Raw genomic sequence first — 25,528 nt, 5'->3', positions numbered from 1 at the left:
TTAAAATAAAAGGAAGGGGATGAGAATGACGTCACTTTATTAATTATTATTGTCAATAAATGGTCGAAATATTCCATGAGAGCAATGACCTACGAAAAGTAATATCCAACTTTGAAGACATTTTGTTTGTAACCAGTCGCATGTAGAATAGTGGATTGCTAAGGCAGGAAGAGGTTGTAAAGGGACATAAATATTGCAAAATGGTGAAATTGTTTATAAGTTTTGAAGCAATGATGAATACTTTTCGAATGTTTACATTTTTATCGAACATTCATGTTAAGAGTTTTGTTTAGTTCTTGCTATACCTGCCGGAGGGGATGAGGTGGGTCCCTGATTCCTGAGGATAAGGCCCCCAGGAGTGAAAGTGGTAACGTCCATGGTAGACCCCCTTCCCCTCCACCCATAAATTTGGCTAATGTCCTGCGGAGACCTTTGGTATATGCCTAGACAGTAATATGTAAACTTATTTAAAACGACAGAAAAGTACAATGTGTGCATAAACACACACAAACATATACACATAAACATAAAGAAGACGTTACAGTATAGTTTCATGTTTATTGATAGTTGTGTATTATTGTGGTTATTTTTCACAAACAATTGCATATTTACAATGAAAGGACATGAAACGTTAAATTAAAATTATATTGTTCTAGTTATTTCAGATAATGAGGTTATTACTTGTTGGGAAGTTTGCTTAACTAAGCTATATAGTCACGGGCCGAGTTATGTTACCACGGTAACTTTAAATATCTCTCTCCTCCCATCAGATCCAATCACGTGTCGGTAGCATACTGTTCTGTAGGGCTGCTATGGAATATTTTCGTCTCGCCCAAAGAGGTGAAACTCGCCAACAATTTTCACCAGTTTTTATCATTTTTTGTCTTCCCCAGTGTGGGGGATAAAATGCAAAAAGACGGTATAGCATATGAAACCCGGGGGAGGGGGACAAATTGTGCAGATGCAGTCAACCCATTTCTCCACTCCCAATCCTATACCTCGCCCTTAAAGTGGACACTGATGGTTTTTCTCTACAGGTGATGATGTTTATTTACACATGAGCGTATATAGGCGTGATTCTAAATCATTTAACAACATATGCAGATTTACATATTTCTCCGTAAATTTACAAGCATTATTTTATATTTTACTGTTGATTGTTAAATAACGATTGATTATATCAATGACCTGTCGCTTCATGGATATTCATATCATACATCTTATTTTCAACGACAGGCAAGCAACAATTATCATACATTTTACGCGCGTACATGAAAACCCTGTCTTGAAATTGTATAAATTAATAAGTAATATTCATGATATAGTGACGTCAGCAGTTCAAAAATGGTGACGTACATAAACAAGGGAACTGCTGTAGATATAGAGTGATCATTTTTGAAGAAAATAAAACATTTAAACAGATTTATTTGTTGATGTTCTGTTGTGACGTCACGTGAACTCGAGATATCACAGTTTGGTGGTGATATCAGTATTTAACACTATATTCAAGGTTATTTAGGATTGCCTCCAAATATGCTAGACAGTCAAATAATGGTTACCAATGCTTACATTTGAAAAAAGGGGCATATTACTGCCATTATTAAAAGTATTTGTCGAGACTGAGATATATAATTCTCTCTTTTAACATTCCTTAATGACTAGGACATATTTCGAGGATCTGTGAATTTTGGGCAAGTACTTTTGAATACTTCTAGCAACTTCTAGCAATTTCTAGCGTGCTAAAATTTGGGGACCAACACTGATGACCTTTAAGTTTAGACGTTTCTTTTATTTCTTAACTTTGATTAAATTACATTATTATATTATATTTACAGCTGAATCGAGCCTTGCGAATTAATGAAATTTGACAATTATTAAGAAAACAAACTCTTAGTAGCATATGTAGTAAACGCTTTCAGGGATCTAGGTGTGTAGGTGAGCGTGGGGGGGGGGTCGGGGTGGGGAGGGAAGGGAAGGGAAAGTGAGGGATGCGATGAACAACAACAATAAGAAAATAGGATTAGCCTAAAGAGCTTTCTTCACCAGCTATAATGTTATATGTCCGTCCCACTGCCCGCATATACTCCCCTCCCGGGTTCCTTATTGAAATATTCACTGTGGCAGAATATATACTCATACGTGCAGCCTGCTGCACCCATATCCACTTGTATTTATTGTGTTGAAAGGTATTCACCAATGGCGCCAAATTTGATCGGCTAAAAAGTGCTTAAAGTTTTCAATGGTGCTTTCTGCCGCTCTGAATTATTCCCAGACAAGTCTAAGGATGAGTGACAGAACCGTTGTTACACTTTCTACGCAACTTCCTACGCTACTGTGAATTCTTGATGGGGGAGCGTTGGGTTGGGTGGAGGGAGGGGCGGGGGGTTATGGCAACCATCAGACCTTAAAAAACATATTAAGCTGTGGTTTGAATTCTTGGTTACTTTAGTGCGCATGCCCGCAGTGGAAAAGTAAATAAATACGAGATGAGAATGATCTGCATTGTTTGAAAAAAATGGTCTCTTAATTCTATGAATATGTATGATGAAACAAATTGATTACTTTTCTTGACGGTTGTAAATATTTGTAATCATTAATAAAATGTTATTTCATTGTTTTTGAGTGTTGGTTGCTGCTGTTAATAATCAGTGAATTAACCTTTGACATCTTATCACTATACATCTTATTACTCTAGTTCTTCAAAGGCTAAACGCGTTTCCTTTTATGATTCTCCGTCTCTAGTACTCCTTTTGTATGATTGTTCAATGTAAATATGAGTGGTAGAGTTTAAGACATCTTCTTTCTTTGATCATTGAGAAACTTTTCCAAATCTGAGAGATAAACAGTAAATCTCAAGATCGCAGTTTGGTTTTCTTCATGCTTCTGAGATATCTATAGTTGCTAAGGGAACGACAAGTTTAATAAATTTACCTTCCGTAGGTGTTGAGGGTGTCAGCGAATATTTACCGGCAGTGGATGATTTCATCAGAGCAATATCTTCAGATAGTGTGTTGATCTCCTTCGACATCGTATTGGCGAATGTATCCTGGCTTTTCGTACCACCGGCTCCGTCGTCAAGGTTACTTGGAATAGCTTTCTTTGGACTTTTCCTAAACAACTTGCTAACCAGTCGTCCGATGGCAGCTTTGATATCATTGCGGAAGTTTACGTTCAGCAAACAGAAGGCAATTGGACTGACGCAAACGCTGAGCATAGCGAACCAATGTAACGATAGGTAAGCGAAGTCGTGCTTACTATCTTTAAAGTAGTACGTCATCAGTAGGTACACGTGTAACGGCAGCCAACAAATCGAGAAAATGGCCACCACCGCTACCAACATTCGAGTTGTGCGCAGCTTCATACGGGTGTTGGCGGCTTGTTGACTCTCGATGACATCGCCAACCGCGGTGCGTGACCACAGCTTATGACCGATGCTGAAATACGATGTCGATATCACGACAAGCGGGATCACGTATTGGAAGAATAACGTAGCGTAGGTAACGAGTTGTGTGTACAATGCAGTCGGCTCTGGGAAGACTGTGTGGCATACCACGATTTCTTTACGGGCCGATGGGATAGCTCTCAGTTGGTTCCAGACAAGAAATGGTAGCGACAGCAAAGCAGACATAGCCCAAATAAAGACCGTGATCAAAATGGCTGTTGCCATGGTGATTCGCGGCTTCAGTGGATGAACGATGACACGATGTCTATCCACTGCGATGGCTGTGAGGGTGAATGTTGACACGTAAACTGAAGTCACTCCGATGAAATCGACTAAGTGACACATTACCAGACCAAACGGCCAACTTCTCGTCATCTCATTCATCACGATAAAAGGGATGTTAAAGAATGTCATTATAACGTCAGAAGTTGCCTGGCTTGCGAGGAAAAAGTTTGTGACGGTGCGCATGCGCTTATTACGCAAGACGACATAGCAGACGGTCGTGTTGCCACAGAGAGAGACGATGGTAAGTAGTGTGTAGAGGATTGTAAAGAGAATACGTGATTCTGAACTGTATGGAGAGGGAAACCTATAATCCATCGGTGAACTTGTGTCACTGGTGTTGAATATTTCCTCAAAACTGTCATTTCGTATCGGCTTAAATTTACCGTTATTCAGTAGATCGAACAAACTTGGCTGGCCGTCTGCTGGTTGTTGTGAATTCAAATTGAGGAAAGAGAAGGGGTCACTTTGAGAAGAGAGACTGTTGACCGAATCATTGATAGCGTAGAATGACTGCGAATAAGATGATGAATCCATTGTAACCGGCTGAGCACATCAAAGGTTTCGTCCGAAATAACTGTGTAAATAAGAACAGAGGAGAAAAACACATTGTAATTACCTTGTCTGCACAGAGTTTAAATTGGGTTATAGACCATCTTGAGCATGCGCAAAGTGACGTCGTGTGTGAGAATAGCAACAAATTTTACTCATCTATAGTTTTACAAAAGACGATAAATACTCTCCTGTTTCATATTGTATACTTGTACGGTATAAGCGCAAAACGTGATGCGATTTTACTTGCTATTTGAATGACTTCACCTGATACGCAGGTGTGTACTGGAATCAAGACGAGGATTCTTCTTATCTCATGAATATGCATGATATTGTCCCTTTAATTATAACTAAACTGGTCATAAAAGAAACAAATGGGAAGAAACGTTGATGTCAATCTATTACACGTTATGTTCATGGAATTGCAGACCCAGCCATCAAATGTCATGTTAAAATGTTTAATGTTCGTTAGAGTTTACGTGCACTTGTTGAAGAATTCCTTAATCTATGGGGAAAAACATTTATTTAAACCAGTCGGAATGATGTGACAGGTCTTTTCATAATATATGGCTTTAAATCATTATAGACGTTCTTGCTACCAAAATGCGTAAAATATTTTTCATAAACGTGACCTTGAAGGAGGTCATTCCACCCTATGTCCATTCCTATTATGCGCCAGGACGCCTTACTATTAATAACATTAGACTTCCATTTGCTCTATATCCTTTAAAGAATTCCCGGATTTATACACTGTCTTGCTCCACCTCTATCCGCAGGGTGTAGGATATTCTGTTATAATGAATACACGGTAGGCGGATTAAACTATCAGGTAACACATTACAAAAGGGACACAAAGTCTTTCAGTAGAAGTCAACAACGCTAACAAAAGCTAGATGAAGAAAAGGCTTGTAACGCTTGACCGTGAGTTGGTTAACCTATTACACCGGTTGGAATATATATATATATATATATATATATATATATATATATATATATATATATATAACCGGTATAATATCCCAGCCGGCCAATGTAACTTTAGTGTGATTATAAGTAAACCAATTTAAGCTCGCTCGCCACTGAAGTTCCATTGATTGTACCACCCACATAGATTAGTTAGGTTGACTATATCCGATGGTTTGTAAGTTTGCGTAATTTTGCAATATAAGATCAGGAGCCGGTCCATGGCGGTGTCGGGTGTACACATTCACTGACACCTTCACCACACCCCGCCCCCACCCTTCAACCCTTCACAAACTTATGAAAGGTACGGTAGTTGCTAACACAAGCTTGTGCTTAATTATAGACCTCACAATGATGCACTATTTGACGTAGAAACATTTCTTTCTTTCTGGAGGGGACCCACAGGCCCCTCCCCCTACATGGGAGTCGGCTTAAACGGCCTCAAGCCCACATCCCCTCAAATCTTGGATCCACCCTGACTATTTAGCTAACAAGTTAAAAAAAAATCAAGATCCTGCTTATTAGTTTAATCAAAACAAGATTAACTTAACTTTAAAGTTAATATTTTTCAGAATTTCAAAAATCAGGCAGTAGTGATCAACTGTTATCAGACAAATTTTGCTGTGTCGAAATTATGTCCAAAACAATACTTAATTTCTAGTAAAAAAGAATCGTTGGTAAAGTTAGCTGTTACCATTTTGCTTTCAGTTTGTTCCTATATTGATTTATCAGCCATCCGTCATCTCTGCCTTGCACCTCCCGTGTTCCTTTTTCCCTTCCCCTCCTCCCTCTTTTCAGACCACATTCCGCCCTTTATTTTCACCATGTATGATATTGCAGGGGTGTTTTAGTTTAACATATGTCTTCACCGTAATCTCTTCCTCCCTCTCGTCTGTTTGTCACAACCTATTTCCATTTTTTTTTGTCTCTCGCCACAACAAGTATGCACATGGGATGCTCATATGTAACCCTGATCATCATTACGACGAGGGAAAAAAAGAATAAAATTATTCTTTCATAAACGCAGGACTTGATTTCCTTCGGGAGAAAGTGAAAACCGAAACATGCTACATAAACTAAACTAACGAAACGTGTCACATCGCCGCTTGAAATACAACGTCTGGTGTTATTATATTTACCACCCTCAGTTGGATTTTCAAAGAGGTTCAAAATAAGAAAACGATAAAAGAAAGCTAAAAGGGCAAGAAAAAAAGGGAGCTGTTAGCTAGTTTATAGTTTTCCATAGCCTAATGGTTACTAATGAAGTAAACAAATGGAATGTTTACTTCGGTTTCTTTTGATGAACAAGTATTTAGCAAAACAACAGTGCTGTATGGTATTACATATTTGAATTTTCAACAAACACTCTATATGTATATATATGTATATAATATATATATTTACAGATTATTAGGAAATGTATACATTGCAGGCGACATTGAAGAAAATTTATGCAGCTTTTTCTTTCTCTCTCCACCTCTCTCTCCACCTCTCTCTTTCTCTATTTGGATAATTAATTCTCTGTAAAATGGAATTTGATGCGTTTTGGCCAAACATTTTCGTGACTGAAGTTCATTTTCTGATTTTTCGTCGAAGCTTAATAATTGATATTCCATACTCAGATAATGTATTATATTTATTGATACGAGACAGTGCGCGTGACAACTTCTTAACGATAAATTTCGTAAATTCTGTTGAATACGTACTGTTTGAATTTTTTTTCCCTTCCAAACGTTCAAGGACACCATAATTATACTTTTCCCTCGCATTTTTCTACTGATGATGTTGGTTATTTCCAGATCATCCCAATACCACTGATGGTTAAATTACTTCGTAATTACTTGAGTAATAATATTAATTATCCCTGTTACTTATTTTCTTTTGTTTTATTGTATTGATTGCACCGAGCATTGAATGAGCGTGTTTTGCAGCATGCAGTATCATGTGCCTTCCTGGATGATGTAAGGGAAATTACATATCATTTTTGAAAGGCCAACAAAACTTTACTCAGTTAACTTATGCCATTAAGAATCACAAGAGAAGTAGCCTATACTTTCTTTTTAAAGAAAAGTTTTCAAGACAGAAGCTGAACACTAAGAGCAAACAGCTTGACCCACTTTCAGTCCCAGGCCTCTTGGAAATTTAGGCTTTAACTCAGGCCCGTAGTCAGGTATTTTGAGTTGGGATGGGGAGGGGGAGGAACCACCAATTTATGGGGGTACACAATACTCGAGTCGTGTACCTTCTGAATGTTTTGTATACATGAGGGTGGCACAGATTAGGGTGCCACAAAAGTCTGCATGGGCTAGGGAAACCACGCCTCCCCACCCCCCTCCCCCACCCGTGTCCCGTATTGACTACGGCTCTGCTGTATATCGTGTGATCAAGGCGGTGTTACGTAAAGTACCATACCTTTCCTTCGAAGGGGAATAAATACTACATATAATCTTGGTCGAAGCTTCAGAACCGCAAACTTCGTGTCTTTTGGCATTGTTTGAATTAGTTGTAAAACAATACAGGCAGGTTATAGCATAAGATTTGATGGTGAGTGACAATGGATAAATCTTTTTCAACCAAAAAAAACCTCCTAATTTCACTTCACTTTTGCTCATGACAGTACTCCTATATTTATATATTAATGTATTTGTATTACCATTTAATTATTCTTTTACGTGTTCCTGAGATTTGCTTATCGTGGGTGGAGGTGCATATTTCAATCCCACCCCCATTGACAGCTCAGTGGTTCCTAAAACACCCTTCATTTCTTAGCCATATATAGTTTATTGCTTTTTTTATGAGATGTATTTCTTAGCGTGAACTGGGAATGAAACTATGAGTACAGTATAATGATCAAATATGAGAGGAGTTGTGTGAGGACTGAACCCCAAGGGAAACGTCATCAAGTTAAAATATGTTAATATTTTTCCCCTGGAACGAATCAAATTACAGTGTGGGATAAAGCACCGGTCAAATTTAATCAAAAGACGGCTATTTAAGAGAAATCATTAACTTTAATGAACTAAGGGCCTGACTTTTGAGAATTCGAAGGCAAAAAAAAAAACAAAAAAAAATCAGAAGCTATACCGTATTTCTCCTTGTTTTAGATTTCAAGTTAAAACTTACGTGAAGGCTTAAACAGTTCAAGTCTTGAAGATTTTATATTTTAAATATGTCCAAACCATCGATAATATACATTGTCATATTATAATGTGGTTTATATCTTTTTTTGATATTTTGATAGAATTAAGGAGTTGTTTAAGTGTTTTTTCTGTTTGTTTTATTTTTGTGCAAATAAAAATTAAACAGAATAGAGAATGATGAACAAATCTTGAAATAGAAAAAGAATTATTTGCTAAAATTGTCTTCAAATCGGTAGCCTTAGAATTACGAATCATATGCTGAGAGCGGGGCGGGAGGGGGTGGGGTGGGAGAGCTGTTAGAAGCCACAGTGCCTTTAACACTGTATTAAGAAGAGATCGTACCTTTACGATACAACCCTGTATATAGGCGGCATAGATGGGGGTGAATTTTAAAGGATATGTCTTCGGCGGAGGGAGTAGCACAGAACGAACCAGTGTCTCCATTCGAGATACAATGACTCAAATTAAGTTAGTACCTCGAGTCTAGGCTCGAGATACCTGCTCGATCAGTGAAAGTGACTCGATCCGCTGTGTTAGGGACTCGAAACGAGGCAACGACTCCGGAATCAAGATTCGGTGATTCGAGTGAAGTCTGCGGTTCATAAATACCTAGACTACAGACATGTAATGTGAGTACAAAGTCTTTAATACAGTATGGTTATGATTACAATCTCCCGAGTACCGCAGTACGAACATGGGTACAGTATCCCTAGTACAAGTACGAGTATGAGTACAATATTCCGAGTACCAGAACGAGCATGAGTATAATATCCCTAGTACAAGTACAAGCATGGGGGGGGGGGTACATCTTGTATCTATTCATCAAAAGGTTAGCAGCATATGGGATATATTAAATTGTAAGTAAATAAGCGATAACATAGAAACATGGCAGGGAACACCGTAAATAAATATTTGACGAATCACAGATTTCTTTCTTAGCTAGAGGGGAATCCTGACAAATGTCCCGGGGACGACAGTTTCCGTGATATATATATATAGTTACTGGGTTAACCAACTTAGTTTAGACCTATCATGACACTAACCTGTATTTGCTAGGAATGCTAAAGAATATCAGGTTGCATACAGTATCAGTGTGTGCGAGGACCTACTGTTATTTGATGAGACCAGGAAGGAAGCAATATATTGCATTTGGAATTACGCGGAATGTCGTCGAACAGCCCTGGCTGGTATATGCAAACGTTCAAGTGTGTTCGTTGACCCCAATTTTCACCTTGATCATTTGGCGAAACTCAGTGGCGGATCTTGTGGCCCGGGAAAGGGGTTATACTGGAGCATACATGGAGGTATCCACTCCCCCTTTGGGAGAGATCCTTATATTGATCAAAGGTCTTTATCTGTAACATGGTTTTATATTTTGCACTTGCAACTTTTGAAACAATTCGCAGGTATGTTCAAGATTTAACACACACACACACAAAACCTACAAATAACACCAATTTTACCCTCCAATTTTTCTCGCGACCTTCACAAATATTGTTGAGACCCTAAGATATATATGATATGTTCCTGGTACAAATTGCACAATACAGTGAAGGGAAAGGAAGGTGTCGGGAAGGGGTCGGGAAGGGGCGGGAAGGGGCGGGAAGGGGCGGGAAGTGGGGCCGGGAAGGGGGGTCGGGACAATGAGGATAAACTTTAACATGTTGCTGTCAGGTTTGGCTTTGGGCTCTTTTCATTAATTGAGCTCTATAAATTAATCTTTCTGATATTTTTTTTGGGGGGGGGGATTTTTGTTACGAAGACTCTCCCAGTTTGGGTCAGTTATACACTGGTTATGAATCTGTGTTTTGTGATTAATTTAATGGTGCAAGAACGAAAATTGACAAAACATCACTCTCGTCATTGACGAGAAAGAAAAATATGCCAAGGAAAAAATGTTTTCAGCATGAAAGATATTAAAAATGGATAAAACATACAACACGGTGACCAGTAATCGCACAATTATATAATCTTTTTATATTTATAGGTCAATGTATATATTCTCATTTATGAATACATTACTGAATAAATATAATTAAATACAATGTTTTCAATGAAGTTTTCTTAATATTACGTTGATGGGAAAACAACAAAAACAACGACCTCTCGTGGAAGGGTTCATGTAATCAAATTGCCAGCTCCCCCTACCCCTCCCCCTCCCCCTCCCAAAAAAGAAGCGCCATTTTGAACCGTGTACTTTGTTTTACTCTGTTCACCGTTGTGTTATTAAGTTTACTCAGAAACGTTGCTGCTCTCAACCTATTCTAAGCCACCTTTAAATTAATAACCGAAACGCGGTATCCGTTCGTTTCCCTTATAATTCGATTAAAAATATGTAATTTGCCTGATTGATATATGTATACTGTTTACCCTCCGGCATCCTAATTAATTTGCTGTTAAAGCCATTGTCCGACAGGGATTCAATTATTTCTGCTTCATTCTTTCTGTTTTTGCTCGCTGGTCTTATTGTTGGAACATTTTCAATCTTCTGGCAACTAGGCACAATGATATCCCGTCGTCCGTTACTCAAGGCTAATAAAGAGGGCATATTAGCTTATCAGTTCTGGAAAACGTTTCGAAAACAGCATATAGGATAACATTTAACTAGCTATAAACTTTGGTTGAAAAAGGAAATACCGATTTTATTTTTTTTATGATTTTTTGGGGTCTATTTAATATATTTTTTTAAGCTTTCTTGCGATGTGAAGAAAATGCCGTTGTATGATTGGTTTATAATTTCATTATGTAAATTCAGTGGTTCTCTGGTGCTAAAATTGTTTTGTGTATAGATACCGCACCCTTGGAATATGTACAATAGGCACCAGTCCAACCTCTCCTTACCCGGTAATGTTAATAGGATGGCGGTTCAGGTGGGGAGGGGGTCGGGTTGGGTTGAAGGCAATATGACAAGGCACGAAGGTTTACCCACACGTCCTAGCATCAACCGACGGTTAAAAGCATGCCCTTAAAATGAGTAAGGAAAGGGGAAGTTTTAGAGACCGAGTGGGGTAGGGGGGGGGGGGGGTTGGGAACCGGGGAAGGAGGGTGCGGTACATGCGGTTGTAATTACTGTGGAGTATGGATTGAGCTGACTAATATGGTGACATTTTCAAATTAGACAATTTTTGAAAGAAACTTGACATTTACTTACGTTTTATACTTACTTTCATGCAAGTAAGCTCTTTAGTTTCCAATTGCAACACTTACAAGTTCAATGACAGTGTTTTTCAGAGAATAAGAAGTGCAACGGGTGCCCACGTATCCCCCCCCCACCCCAAACAAAAATGTGTTAAAATCCACATTCTCAGTAAACACACTAGCCAATAATAACAATCCTTAAACGGGCCTGTTGATTATATCGATAAACGCTGTCTTCACGTGTTTCAATTTCTGACAAAGCTATGTAATATTGGGAAAAAATCTTTGATATGCTTCGGTCAGATATAAAGCAAATAAAACCATAATTATAATAACAATCATTTGATTGCTTCGAACCACCTAGTTATGAATTCCAATACAGACATACGTCTGCCCCACTCTCTTGTTTATACCGTGCCTTAATTGTTGCTTCATTTACAAGCCTATATGGAGTTTATAAGTTATGATCAATTTCATCGTTCCTGCTGCGATTTTTTAAGAATGAACTATGTGTTTAGCTACAGTATCTTTCCTCAAGAGTTGAGTATGTGGTATCACAAGGTGTTGACGTTTATTGATCACAAAATACATGCTAAAATTCAAACCTTTTCACCGTTTCCTCCTCCTCCCCCCCCCTTCACAACCAAACCCCTCCCGCACTCCCTTTCTCTTGCTCTCTCACTTACCTTATCAAATTCTTCTTTCTGTCCTTACTGCTCGAACAAATCTAGATAGAATTATTCGGCGACTTTCTTTTTAAAGTAACATCACGTTTTCTATTTATGGGTATATCGTCAGATTGGTATATATATATCTGATGAAGAACATTTATGAGGTTAAACCTAGCATATCAGATTGGCACAGAACCTAAGACGAAACCGGTGTTTCTAGGTAAGAATATACTATTATGACGTAAGCAAATACTATTATGACGTAAGCCTACTGTATATGGTTTTCCCCCTTTACGATATGTTTATATACCACCCAAACTAAACTGTTGTTACCAACAAAGGGTATAGTTTAAAACGACTGTCCGCAAACTATGGAGCAATGGCGGTGGTTCGTGAGAAGTTGCAGAACGTCGCAAAAATTTATCTAACTTTTTTGGAGCTGCCGGTTTAGCAGTCAATTGTGCCCCGTTAACTATTGTCCGGTCGAACATGATTTACCAAGAAAATATGTCCGGTCGGACATTATTACCCAGAATATTATACCAAACTTCACTTCCCAATTCACAGTCAATTTTGCCCCGGCAAATTGTCTGCCTACATTATGTATTAATCATAAAGGGTATATATTATCTACATCTATATGTTTAGCACGATTTTGTGTAATACAAATACAGATAATTGCATTACCGACCGCCATCTTTTGTGACGTCAGTAAAATGTGCAAGTATGCAATTTTCAATCAAACTATCCCTTAAAAATATGTTCCATCTTTTCCTGTAATATTTAAAAAGGGTGCCTGGATGTCACGTGACTTGCACATACTATCTCGTGACAGCCCGTGAACGATGACCCGTTTTAATGTTTCTCATCAATCGCGGACATAACTTGATCAAGAACACACACACACACACACACAAAAACGCCGTCTTTATTTTGTCAGAAACTTTGGGATATATGACATCAGACATATCCAATTTCGGTATTGCGCTATCCGAGGGAAACAAGAAAATCCCTTTTAATTTCCCACCAAGAAATGCTATACATTATTTATAAATTTAGTTAAAGGCAAGCATGCGAGAATGAAATAAATTGCGGCGAAATATTCATGTATGCTTTTCTTCGAAAGAAGAAAACCATTAAAAAGAAGCAGAATTAACTTAAATTAAAATAATAAGAAAACTTTTGTCTCCCATGGGTGTGCGGAAGAATATTTTGGTTGACTAGATGGTAAGGGGGGGGGGGGCGACAGGAATAGATTGAGGGTAAACTTCTAACTTATTGAAGTTATCTTGACTTAACATTTTCTGCGTTGATAAAGAGCTTAAAATATATTCATCCCATACCATAAAAAATAAGCACATGTTCTACCCAACCAACTTTGAGTACAAAGAAGTTGTGACAACTTTCTTTAAGTCTGCATCTTAGAAATGATATATAGATATTTGTCTACGATGACGTCACGATAATTTGTGCTAAAAGGGCCGAATCAAAGATTTCAAATACGAAAAGGGGGCCTGTATAAAGGCCTATATATATAAACCAATATATATGTATATATATAGGCCTATATATATATGCTGCTATATATATATATATATATAGGCTGCATACATATGCTATATATATATATAGTCTGCATATGCTACATGTAGGCTTTATATTAGGTTTAAAATTATGTTTACATGATAGATTGTGTTTATAACTACTTTCATTTTGTTTTGTGTGGGGCTAAACGGGGTGTGTGTGGTGGGGGCGTGGTGAAGATCCCATACCTCCCCTGGATCCGCACCTGACTGTTTTTCAAAACAGGTATTGACCAAGTCTTTTCAATATATAGTGATTTTATTTACATTGTAATCATGTTGAAATGAACGCTGTTTTCTTCCTTACGTCACAAAACTCATGGTGTATTACTCTGTCAGCATTGGGAAAATCGTGTCTTCAAGATGTGGTCAATATATACTGTCTTCAATATTATAAAACAAAACCTATCACGTAATTTAATTATCTTCATATTATCATTTGTAGTAAATTTAATTTTATCATCTGCAATTGGTCACAGCCTGGATGCTAGAGGTGGACGTAGCTCGTGTGGCGTGCAAAAAAATCGTGATCTTGACATTTGATACGTACAATTTCATATTGTAAGAAAATATGTCCGGTCGGATATTATTACCCAGAATATTATACCAAACTTTACTTCCCAATTCACAGTCAATTTTGCCCGGAAAATTGTCCGCCTACATTATGTATTAATCATAAAGGGAGTGTGGGGGGGGTGGGGGTGGGGTGGGGGTGGGGGGGGACTCTGGTGGGTCTTGGATCAATTCCCATGAAAGATCATGCGGCGTCGTGGGCCATACATCCCTCCATGATAACACGTTAAAGCTCTTTAAAGGGACTATGTTATCACATAAACACTAAACATTCATATGAAAGTTTAACACTTTTTTTCAAAACACTCTTTAGTATGTGTTGAAAGTTTGGAAAGTTACCATGGTGACATAAACTGCAAGAAGGTATTTTATTTAACTTTAAGTCATTTTAAAGCCCCCTCCCCACCCCACCCCGCCCTCCTCCTTCCACACAGGGAAGAAGTATATATTATCTACATCTATATGTTTAGCACGATTTTGTGTAATACAAATACAGATAATTGCATTACCGACCGCTATCTTTTGTGACGTCAGTAAAATGTGCAAGTATGCAATTTTCAATCAAACTTTCCCTTAAAAATATGTTCCATCTTTTCCTATAATATTTAAAAAGGGTGCCTGGATGTCACGTGACTTGCACATACTATCTCGTGACAGTCCGTGAACGATGACCCGTTTTAATGTTTCTCATCAATCGCGGACATAACTTGATCAAGAACACACACACACACACACACAAAAACGCCGTCTTTATTTTGTCAGAAACTTTGGGATATATGACATCAGACATATCCAATTTCGGTATTGCGCTATCCGAGGGAAACAAGAAAATCCCTTTTAATTTCCCACCAAGAAATGCTATACATTATTTATAAATTTAGTTAAAGGCAAGCATGCGAGAATGAAATAAATTGCGGCGAAATATTCATGTATGCTTTTCTTCGAAAGAAGAAAACCATTAAAAAGAAGCAGAATTAACTTAAATTAAAATAATAAGAAAACTTTTGTCTCCCATGGGTGTGCGGAAGAATATTTTGGTTGACTAGATGATAAGGGGGGGGGGGGCGACAGGAATAGATTGAGGGTAAACTTATAATTGAAGTAATCTTGACTTAACATTTTCTGCGTTGATAAAGAGCTTTAAGTCTTTTCATCCCATAAAAAAAGCACATGTTCGTCCCAACAAACTTTGAGTACAAAGAAGTTGTGACAACTTTCTTAAAATCTGCATCTTAGAAATGATATATAGATATTTGTCTACAATGACGTCACGACAATTTGTGCTAAAAGGGCCGAATCCAAGAGTTAAAATAAGAAAAGGGGGCCTATATAAAGGCCTATATATATGGGCCTATATATATTGACCTATATATATATGTTTATATATAGGCCTGTATATATATGCTGCTATATATATATATATATATATATATATATATATAGGCCTACACACACACACATATATATATAGGCCTACACACACACACATATATATATATATAGATATATATAGATATATATATATGTATGTATATGCTATATATATATATATATATATATAGGCTGCATTGGCTACATGTAGGCTATATATTAGGTCTATAATTATGTTTACATGATAGGTTGTGTTTATAACTACTTTCATTTTGTATTGTGTGGGGCTAAACGCGGTGTGTGTGATGGTGTGTATGTGGTGGGGGGGGGGGGTGGTTGATGAAGATCCAATACCTCCCCTGGATCCGCACCTGACTGAGAATTTCTGTTGATTGGTATGTTTTTCAAAACAGATATTGACAAAGTCTTTTCAATATATAGTGATTTTATTTACTTTGTAATCATGTTGAAATGAACGCTGTTTTCTTCCTTACGTCACAAAACTCATGGTGTATTACTCTGTCAGCATTGGGAAAATCGTGTCTTCAAGATGTGGTCAATATATACTTTCTTCAATATTATAAAACAAAACCTATCACGTAATTTAATTATCTTCATATTATCATTTGCAGTAAATTTAATTTTACCATCTGCAATTGGTCACCACCTGGATGCTAGAGATGGACGTAGCTCATGTGGCGTGCCAAAAATCGTGATCTTGACATTTGATACGTACAATTTCACATTGTAATTTTTTTGGTGATAAAACAAATAAATTACAAACGATACTTTCTTGTTTGTTTGGTACATTTCAGACACAGATCAATGATTTTTATTATAAGGGGAAGGGGTAGCAAAGGAGTTGTTTTAGCCGACTCCCCTTGTATGAAGAAGTTCTGTGAGTATCCTTTCCAGAAAAAAGGTTTAGACGTGAAATGGTGCATTCTGATACATGTTTAGACACATGTTTTTGCGTGAGGTTGAAAAAGTGGTGTGTGTGTGGGGGGGGGGGAGGGGTGGGTAAGGGTTCACCTCACATCTGCACTTTTTTGTTTACTTTGATATAGATCTCGGATAATCAACGAAACGAATGCTAGAGGATCGTATTATTCATGTTTTGTCGTATTCGATTTAGCGAAAACTTGTGGCAAGAAAACGATGGACTAATCACAAATTCACATATATTAGTATCTCAATCTTTTTAATACTACCTCGCAGTACCTCAAACCGACACATCCGTCAAACTCATACGGCGTCGTTACGTTGTCATATACCGTCACACGGTCTCGGTTGACATTACCTCACACCTCGTTCTCCTCCTCACATCTCCTCATACTGCTTCACATTGCCTCACATCTCCTCATACTGCTTGACAGTGCCTCACAGCTCTTCACAGTGCCTCAAATCTCCTCACACTGCTTCACAGAGCATCACATCTCCTCACAGTGCCTCACAGTACATCACATCTCCTCACAGTGCCTCACATTGCCTCACATCTCCTCATACTGCTTCACAGTGCCTCACATCTATTCACAGTGCCTCACATCTATTCACAGTGCCTCAAATCTCCTCACACTGCTTCACAGTGCATCACATCTCCTCACATTGCCTCACATTGCCTCACATCTCCTCATACCGCTTCACAGTGCCTCATATCTATTCACAGTGCCTCACATCTCCTCACACTGCTTCACAGTACATCACATCTCCTCACAGTGCCTCACATCTCCACACACTGCCTCACAGTACCCCACATCTCTTCACACTGCTCGGTGGTCAGTGTTGTCATAAACATGAGTCTAGTGTAATATAGTACAATACAATGATTACTACAGTGAAGGGTACACAACGCAGCAACACTCACTCCGCACTGTTGAAAACCCGCCGATCTGCCGAATCAATTTATTTTATGAGCCTTTACGATTTTTTATAACCTTCCATCGGTTTATCATATTTCCTCTCGATCAATTCTTTCTGGTGTTATGGATCCGTTCTAGAGAAACCCGGTGGTCAGATTGGGTACGATAAAGGATTTCCAATCTATTTGAATATATCTCATTGAAATTTAATTATACAACTTTCATGAGTGAAGTTCTATTCATAGACATGACCAACATGAACTGTTATCGAGACGAGACCAACATAAGCTCTAACATCAAACTAGTTTTGACAGTTAACTGGGATTTTCTGGGGACAAACATTCCTTTCCAAGCTTTACTTAGGCTATTGTGAAACTTATATTGAAGAGAAAATTATTCCACAATGCTAGTTGAAAACCCACCCCATCTCTATATCATACCCCTAACTCGATATATGGTTGATTGAATGTAGCCTATTTTGAGGTTGGCTAAACCCTCAACTATTCCAGGAAGTTAGCTCACAGTAGGGGGTATGTGATGTCATCTGGGTGAATGCTCTTTGGAAACTTTACGTAAGCTATTATAATCTTCTTGTTGATTTACCCTTAAAACCTGGTACATTTGGAATGTTTGCATAGCTGTCAAAGTTCTCTGTCCTTAGCATTTCATCAAAATGTAACTTTTTTTTGTAGAAATATATATTTTTTGGGTGAATAAATGATTGACAAATTATAAAGAAAAACAAAGACATTTTCAGCTGAAGTGCCGTGATGACATTATTCATTCTGCTATTGCCAGATGCATTTACATAATATCACTAAAATTTAAATATTCATATCTTTGCAAAATAAATGCTGTGAGGATGTGGTTTTTCAAAGTTAGTTAGATTCAGACAATTTTCAGCAATTTTGTTCCGCAATCAACTTTAGCCACCAGAAAATCTTTTTAAAAGACAAACACTCGTCGGATGGTGGTTGTTTACTTATCTTTAGGTATTTCTAAGCCTGTGTTTTTTTGTTCCTAAATCGTATTTTCTTAACATTATGTTAAAGAGAAGTAGCCACACCAACCAAATTTTCGTCCCTGCTTTATGAACAATAAAGTGAACGATTTAAGTCAGCAAATCACAAATTTCGTTACCAACTTTCCCAAGAGAGCGAATCGGAGTAGGGAGGTGGAGGGTGTTAACTTATTTAGAGAATCATGTCATATGTGCAGTTCACTTGATCGTCAAGGTAAAACGAAATCAGTAAATCTTCCAAATATTCAGCGTAGACGTCTCTTTATAATAAATACCACAATATATCATCCGCCAATAATGCCAACTTATTGTCTAGCCCGGTAAGTTCCCTTGTTTTCGCTGGCTGTAACATGGAAATACCCGAAATTTGATTTGCGGTCATGGGACAGGTAATTCGAGCAAACCTTGTCTCGGAGAAGAGCCAAATACATGCGAAAGCTATATATATATATATATATATATATATATATATATATATATATATATATATATATATATATATATATATATATATATATATATACCACGCAACCAGATTTAAAATGCTGCTAAACAACCGCATAATATACCATCTTTCTTTGTTTGAAGGTTACCGAACAAGTCAGCTGTTAATATAGTACTTTGCAATGTATATTGTTTACAATGCATGTAGCTTACTAGACTTGGCAATTTCCTTTGTTGGTTACCAAAAGCGATCGAAGAAGTTAACATCACTGCATTCTGCTTTACAGATGAGCGGGAACGCGATGCACTTGCAAGAAACATTGGCCAACATAGTCTCCTACATGTGACTCACGTAACTAGTGTAAAAGACACATACAATTACAACCCACCGCATCCACAACCATATGGAATCCCATGGTTCGGACAGTACAGCAAATTACATTGTACATAGATATCTAATGACTATATCTACATGTCGCTATCAATCTTACAAATCATTTTAAATATAATATAATTTTCTAAGTCACATATAGAGAAGACGGTTTTAAGTTTTTTTCACATTAACATACATAAATAATTTCACTTCGACTGTGTGAGATTGTATTTGTGAGCCTTCCTGTATGATGATGCCATACGTTACAACGCAAAATGCTTTATGTTATTAGTATTATTACTATCATAAGAAATGATAATAATAAAGATTTTTACAATTTAAGTGTCTGTCCAACTGTGTCTCTTAATCAGTTCTAAATCTGTTTTTATTTCAGTTAGCCTCTGAAGAAGATCCTGCTAGGATCGAAACCTCAGACCCTCTTACTTTTACATTTTTTTCCAGGCTTTTTTTTTTGCAGTAGATAATAAGATTACTATACAGTTTTCAATCTCTCTCTAGTATTATTACTGTTATTATTATGATTATTATCTTTATAAAACTATTCATAAAATATTTCTCCGTCGTATAGTAAACAACTATATAATGAACGCTCACGAGAACTTTACTTCATCAACATTTTTTATATCCTGATTTATTTTTATATTTATTTTCTTATATTAGTCTCTAACAAGCAAGTCAATGCCAATCAAAGTACGACATGTGTATATATTCTTACCACTTTTCTTATTTCAAATATAAATGTAACAAAAGTATTGATAAATCAGAAATTGTATTCGTTTTTGTTTTGTTATTAGAAGAATTGATTTAATATTTCTACTTCTTGACCCAACAGCCATCGATAAAAATCCGGAGAAAAAAAAAGGATCAATGAAAATAAAAAAAATCTGAGAATTGAAATATGAATTCCTCTTATGATACTTACCCAGTGTGTTGGCTTGTAAAATAACAATGAAATCCTCCTTTCATAAAAGTCGCTGTAAATTTGGTTGCAAGGTTAGAATTGATTCAAGTTTGAGACTAAATGATGATCAAAGCGAGTCTTGTATTATCTGAATACTTCTGTACTGTAAGTCTCAGAATAGCGGTCTGGCACACGATGAGAGATACCTCAATGCTGCTACATACACGGAAACTATAAACTTGTACGTCATCAACGTAAGAGAGAGTCTAGTTAATTAATCCTGTTTCGACAAATCAGAAGTATTTTAAATAGGGTCATCTGGCAGTAATATATCTGATTGGTTAAATGACGTGCTGGAGCAGTGACGTCACATGTAATACTTAGAACTGATTGGCTGTATTGGTTTTTGACCGCAGTCAAATCGAGAGAAAGGATGGAATGTGCAACAAATAACTACAGGCCTATTTTTTTTTCTATAGTCGGTATTTGTGTTGATTTCAACAACAACAAAACAACAAAAAAGAAGTAATTTCGTATAGTTTAGACATGTTTGTCTCGAATATTTAGAAATACGAGCTTGCAAATAGAAACTTTTCTCTGCGTCTGAGGTAGTCGTATTATAAAGTATTACGTTAAGCCAAGTTTCGAAATCAATATCGGTGATGCTCAGCACGTATTGAAAGCTACTAAAGTTTGCCGGGCATTTTTTTTTCGAATGAAAATTCTGATATTATGGAACTTAAAGTTGCGGAGTCGTGTATTTTTCTTGACACTTTGAGATAAACGGATAAATCTTTTGCATAGCGAGTTATAAGTATGTGGGGTGCCGGGTAAGGGGTGGAAGGGTTAAGGGAGGGGAGTTCATTATTTTCTGCAAAGCTATAATGGAACGGTCGTAATGTCATCATAACCGTGTTATCAAATAACTTGTAATTTCAGGATGTTGAGGTAGAGAGTGGGAACAGATCGTCATGACTATATATGCATGTTGAATTTGGCCACGAATACGGCTCATTGGTACAACGTTGGTAAGATGTAGTGTCTTGACATTGTAACTGAAATTTTGCGAATATTATATTTAGACTGTTCAGCTTATTATTGTCGAATGATTAAAATACACTATAGGAATAAAATTTTCATGATCACGTGGCCAAGATGCTTATGTAATACACTGACCGGGTTTTTTAGGAAGCCAGCTGAAAGGTTGATTGCATATTCAGATTCTGTCCTCAGTGTCCATTTCGAAAACTCCCATATACCGTATCATTCTCAGGAACTTGCGTACATTGAACAGTTCGGTATGCAACTGTACAGCTTCATAAATTCGATGTAACTTTCAGATTAGAGATCGCGATCTGCGTCAGTTACGGATCTTGGGAGGTCTTTCACCGAAATGATCCGTGACGTCACTAAAATTGAAGTTCCCCAAAATTCGGTCAAACTATAATCCCGATGGGCGTGTGATTCCACAGTGTATACATACATGAAGGCCACACAGCTGTAGGCTGGTATATCCTCAGAAATCGAGTTTGTCTGGGTATAGACTCCACGTAATTAAGCTTAAAGGGTGACTTTAGGCAAAGAGATACAGAGGGGGAAGTGTTACTTAATGGTCTTGGGGCTCATCAGTTGAAGTAGCTGGACTGCTAAGTCTAACACACAGATGATTCGACCAGTTCCTCAGATTCTCAAGAAAACATCAAATGGAAAACATAAGACATTTTTACGGCCTCAAGTAACATGTTTACAATGCATGAATTATATCGTCGAAGACAAGCGGTATTTGATGTCATACACGGATGCCCTGTTGATGATGATGATGATGATGATGATGATGATGATGATGATGATGATGATGATGATGATGATGATGATGATGATGATGATGATGATGATGATGATGATGATGATGATGATGATGATGATGATGATGATGATGATGATGATGATGATGATGATGATGATGATGATGATGATGATGATGATGATGATGATGGTGATGATGATGGTGATGATGATGATGATGATGATGATGTTGATGATGATGATGATGATGATGATGATGATGATGATGATGATGATGATGATGATGATGATGATGATGATGATGATGATGATGATGATGATGATGATGATGATGATGATCGAGTACGTATCGAGTACCTATGATGTATTCATTAGGCAGGATACATGCTTGTAGCTGCTCAATGAGTGTCATTCTATGCAAATGAGATAGCAGTTGAATGTGACATTGATCGGTCCATGTTATTTCTCGCCAACTATCAAGAATATTCCACTATTATTAGAAAAATGCCGATATTGGAGTGACAAAGTAGTGGCGGTAGTAACTACGTGGCTACACATGGTTGTAATAGTAATACTGCTATCATGCTACCAAATGTCACATAGCAACATACATCGCTAATTTATTCTGCGTCATCGTACAACCTAAGCATAATGTGGGAATGCAATAGGCTGGTAGGCTATACAATTGTTATACAGTGCAGAGACGCAAAAGTAAAGTAATATTGTAGAGGAATGCTATGTGAAATGTCAAAACGAGCGAAGAATTTCTGCGGCTTGTAACTGTTTTATTTGACAAGTACTCGCGAAGTGCTCTCCTGAGCGAGTACCAAGAACTTTAAAATACGATATTAAGTATATTAGCATTCCAGTATACAAGTACTAAATGACTAGTACGGGTACGTTAAACACGAGAGTACATTATATATAGAGTTCAAGCTATGGTACTCGAGTAGGACTCAAGTACGAGTCGAGTACTGGTCGAATACCGATTACTTATCGAATAGGCCTACTACTCGTCGAGTAGCGAGTAGGCTACTGTTCGAGTCTACACTACAACTCTGCTTTCAATAGTCCCTTTAAGTAAACATTTCCCACATAGCAACTTCCTTGTGTTTGATAGGTTGCTAACATTTATGCTGTCATATCTAACATGTCCCTATTCGAACGTATAAAGGAAAACAGCCAAATTGATGTTGTGTCTGTAGGGACGACACGTAAAATTGGGTTGACATTTGAGGAATGATTATGACTGTCCACATTGAGCAGTCTATTAATTGAAGGAGACGTTGGGAGCATATAAGGGCAAGTATAGCTGAGTTCCCTCTCCTTGTTGACAATGATAAAATTCTTTCACGACGATCTTTTCGCGATCGGAACCTGTAACAGTATAGTAACAAGTTTCATAGTTTCGATGTCATGTGATGTTGTACAGTTTTACCACAAAAAAATAGCTGTACAGCTGTTTAAATGTATTAAAAGTAATATTTTACACTAATGTTTATAGAACTTTTTGCGTCAGTGTGAACCTGCCATGCAATATCAATATAAATGAATACTTGAATAGCCCCATCCCTCCTCCTCTTCCTTCCACTTACTAAGAATTACAAAGTAACATATTTTCATTTCAAATTTTGTAATAAAAAATGCCCTGTTGTTATTTGAAACGATCCTTTTGTTGAAAAATAAAAGAGAAAATTTAATTAAGAGGGGCCCTTGTTGGAAAAACATTCAAACATCAATCTGTGGCCGCGCATTGAAAACTTATGGTTACCCACTCAAGTTAACGTCATATGCTCCAGTGCTCACAAGAAGTTCTGTCTTCCCCCTCGCCCCCCCCCCCTCCCTAGCAGATTGAGGAGAGTCCCCTCACCTTGCCAGGTCTTGTTAGGGCTCACTTCCTTTACCTACAGCTCAGGGCCCAGTATACTATTAATCCATGCAGTTGACCACTCTTTCTTAGTCTTACCTTGTAATTTCTCAGTGCTGGTCCCTATTGGTCCATTCAACTTACCTGTTTGAACTCTATTGGTAATTACCGCACTGGATTTTATTGGTCCTTTCCATTATTACGTAAGCAGACGTTCATTCCTATTGGTCCACTTCGTGTTTCTCTCTTGGCTCCTCCAGTCTTATATGCTAGTCGTACATTAGCGAGTTATTGTGCAGAATGTCCCTAACATATCATTGTATATGTTAAATCAACAGGCTTTAAAAATGTTATTCGCTTTCCAGTGAGCACCTACATTGTTTTGCAGTGAGCCCTGTATAATGTGTTCTTCATTGATTCATGTAATGAGCTCTTGCGGGTTCCATCTTCACTAGTCTTTAAATGCGATTAGCCTAATATGACTATCAAAAGATTTCTGGGCGACAAATTGTTAAATCGAATTCATTCAATTCTCGCTCACTAACCATTCCTTTGGTGAAATAATCAAGAAGGGTGTTAAGGTGTGATCAATTACAATTTATCGAAACTTTCATAAGGCTGCTAAGAAAATTCAAAAGTGTTAAATTTCCTTGTGAGTTCTTTAGTGAACTCCGATAGTGAGTTCTTCAATGAACGCATAGTGACCATCACGTGACTGGTTACTTTGGTAGAAAAAAAGAATCCAAACTTTACCATCAGTTGTAAAAAATCCACGTACTCACAATAAAGAGGCAATGTCTGATTCTCTTCATGAATGCTAATTAACAGTCTCAAAACACCTGTTAAAACATCGTCACCGCGAACATTGTACGTTGTAAATGTCCCCAACTCCTAAGTTCCAGTCTGTTCATTCCTGAGTGGGATGCAATCATACAAAATGCTCGCCAAAGCGGGACTATTGACTCTCGCTAACAAAGTGTCTTTGCCAAACGTAGACTTGATGCTGCTGTGCAAAGAACAGATTCCCCAAGAAAACATTAAATGAAGCACACTAGCTTTATCGCTATACGTTACAAGATTTTAAAAGAAAGATTGAAGTTTTCTTTAAGGCAAGAATGGTTCTTTGCTGTCAACGTATATATCTTTGTACCATAAATTCAAAGTTCCATAAAACCAAAGTTCTAGACAATGTCACCGGAGCAATAGCTGTTAAATCTTTAATTATAGACCGGTCCGCTAAGTGCTTTATGATCCAATATAATCCATCGTGTATAATCTCTGCATTTATACTCGAATTTCACACAGGGAACCTTGTCGAACTTTATTAGCTGAAGAGCTTGACAAAGTACGAGTGAATATACGCCACACTAGAAGGCGCCGTACTGTATGGCTTCCGCGTACTGGCACGACACCAACATAACTCGTACACAGTTTATATATATATATATATATATATATATATATATATATATATATATATATATATATAACCTTGTTCCAGGACTTGACATTTAGCACCGC

The 25,528-nt window shown here is 37.4% G+C and overlaps 1 protein-coding gene across 3 annotated transcripts; it reads right to left on the bottom strand.

Annotated features, from left to right (window-relative positions):
• Positions 1-543: 543 nt before the first annotated feature.
• Positions 544-24,284, bottom strand: LOC139968012 (G-protein coupled receptor 83-like). 3 transcript variants are annotated; one of them, XM_071972287.1, is made up of 2 exons: positions 24,152-24,284; positions 544-4,301 (listed from the first exon to the last, which is right to left on the bottom strand). In XM_071972287.1, the coding sequence occupies exon 2, from the start codon at positions 4,259-4,261 to the stop codon at positions 2,876-2,878; it is 1,386 nt and encodes a 461-aa protein (XP_071828388.1). In that variant the 5' UTR covers positions 4,262-4,301; positions 24,152-24,284; the 3' UTR covers positions 544-2,875. The 3 variants fall into 3 exon arrangements, with proteins under 3 accessions (XP_071828388.1, XP_071828387.1, XP_071828386.1); XM_071972286.1 differs by lacking the exon at positions 24,152-24,284 and adding an exon at positions 20,356-20,589; XM_071972285.1 differs by lacking the exon at positions 24,152-24,284 and adding an exon at positions 12,204-12,357.
• Positions 24,285-25,528: the final 1,244 nt, after the last annotated feature.

Source organism: Apostichopus japonicus, chromosome 5, assembly GCF_037975245.1.
Source record: "Apostichopus japonicus isolate 1M-3 chromosome 5, ASM3797524v1, whole genome shotgun sequence".
NCBI lineage: Eukaryota > Metazoa > Echinodermata > Holothuroidea > Aspidochirotida > Stichopodidae > Apostichopus > Apostichopus japonicus.
The sequence above is the reverse complement of the archived record's forward strand: the minus strand, read 5'-3'. Positions and strand labels throughout refer to the sequence as shown.

What these genes read in the sequence shown, in the direction of transcription:
- LOC139968012 (XM_071972287.1), bottom strand. Translation starts at nt 4,261, where the DNA reads ATGGATTCATCATCTTATTCGCAGTCATTCTACGCTATCAATGATTCG.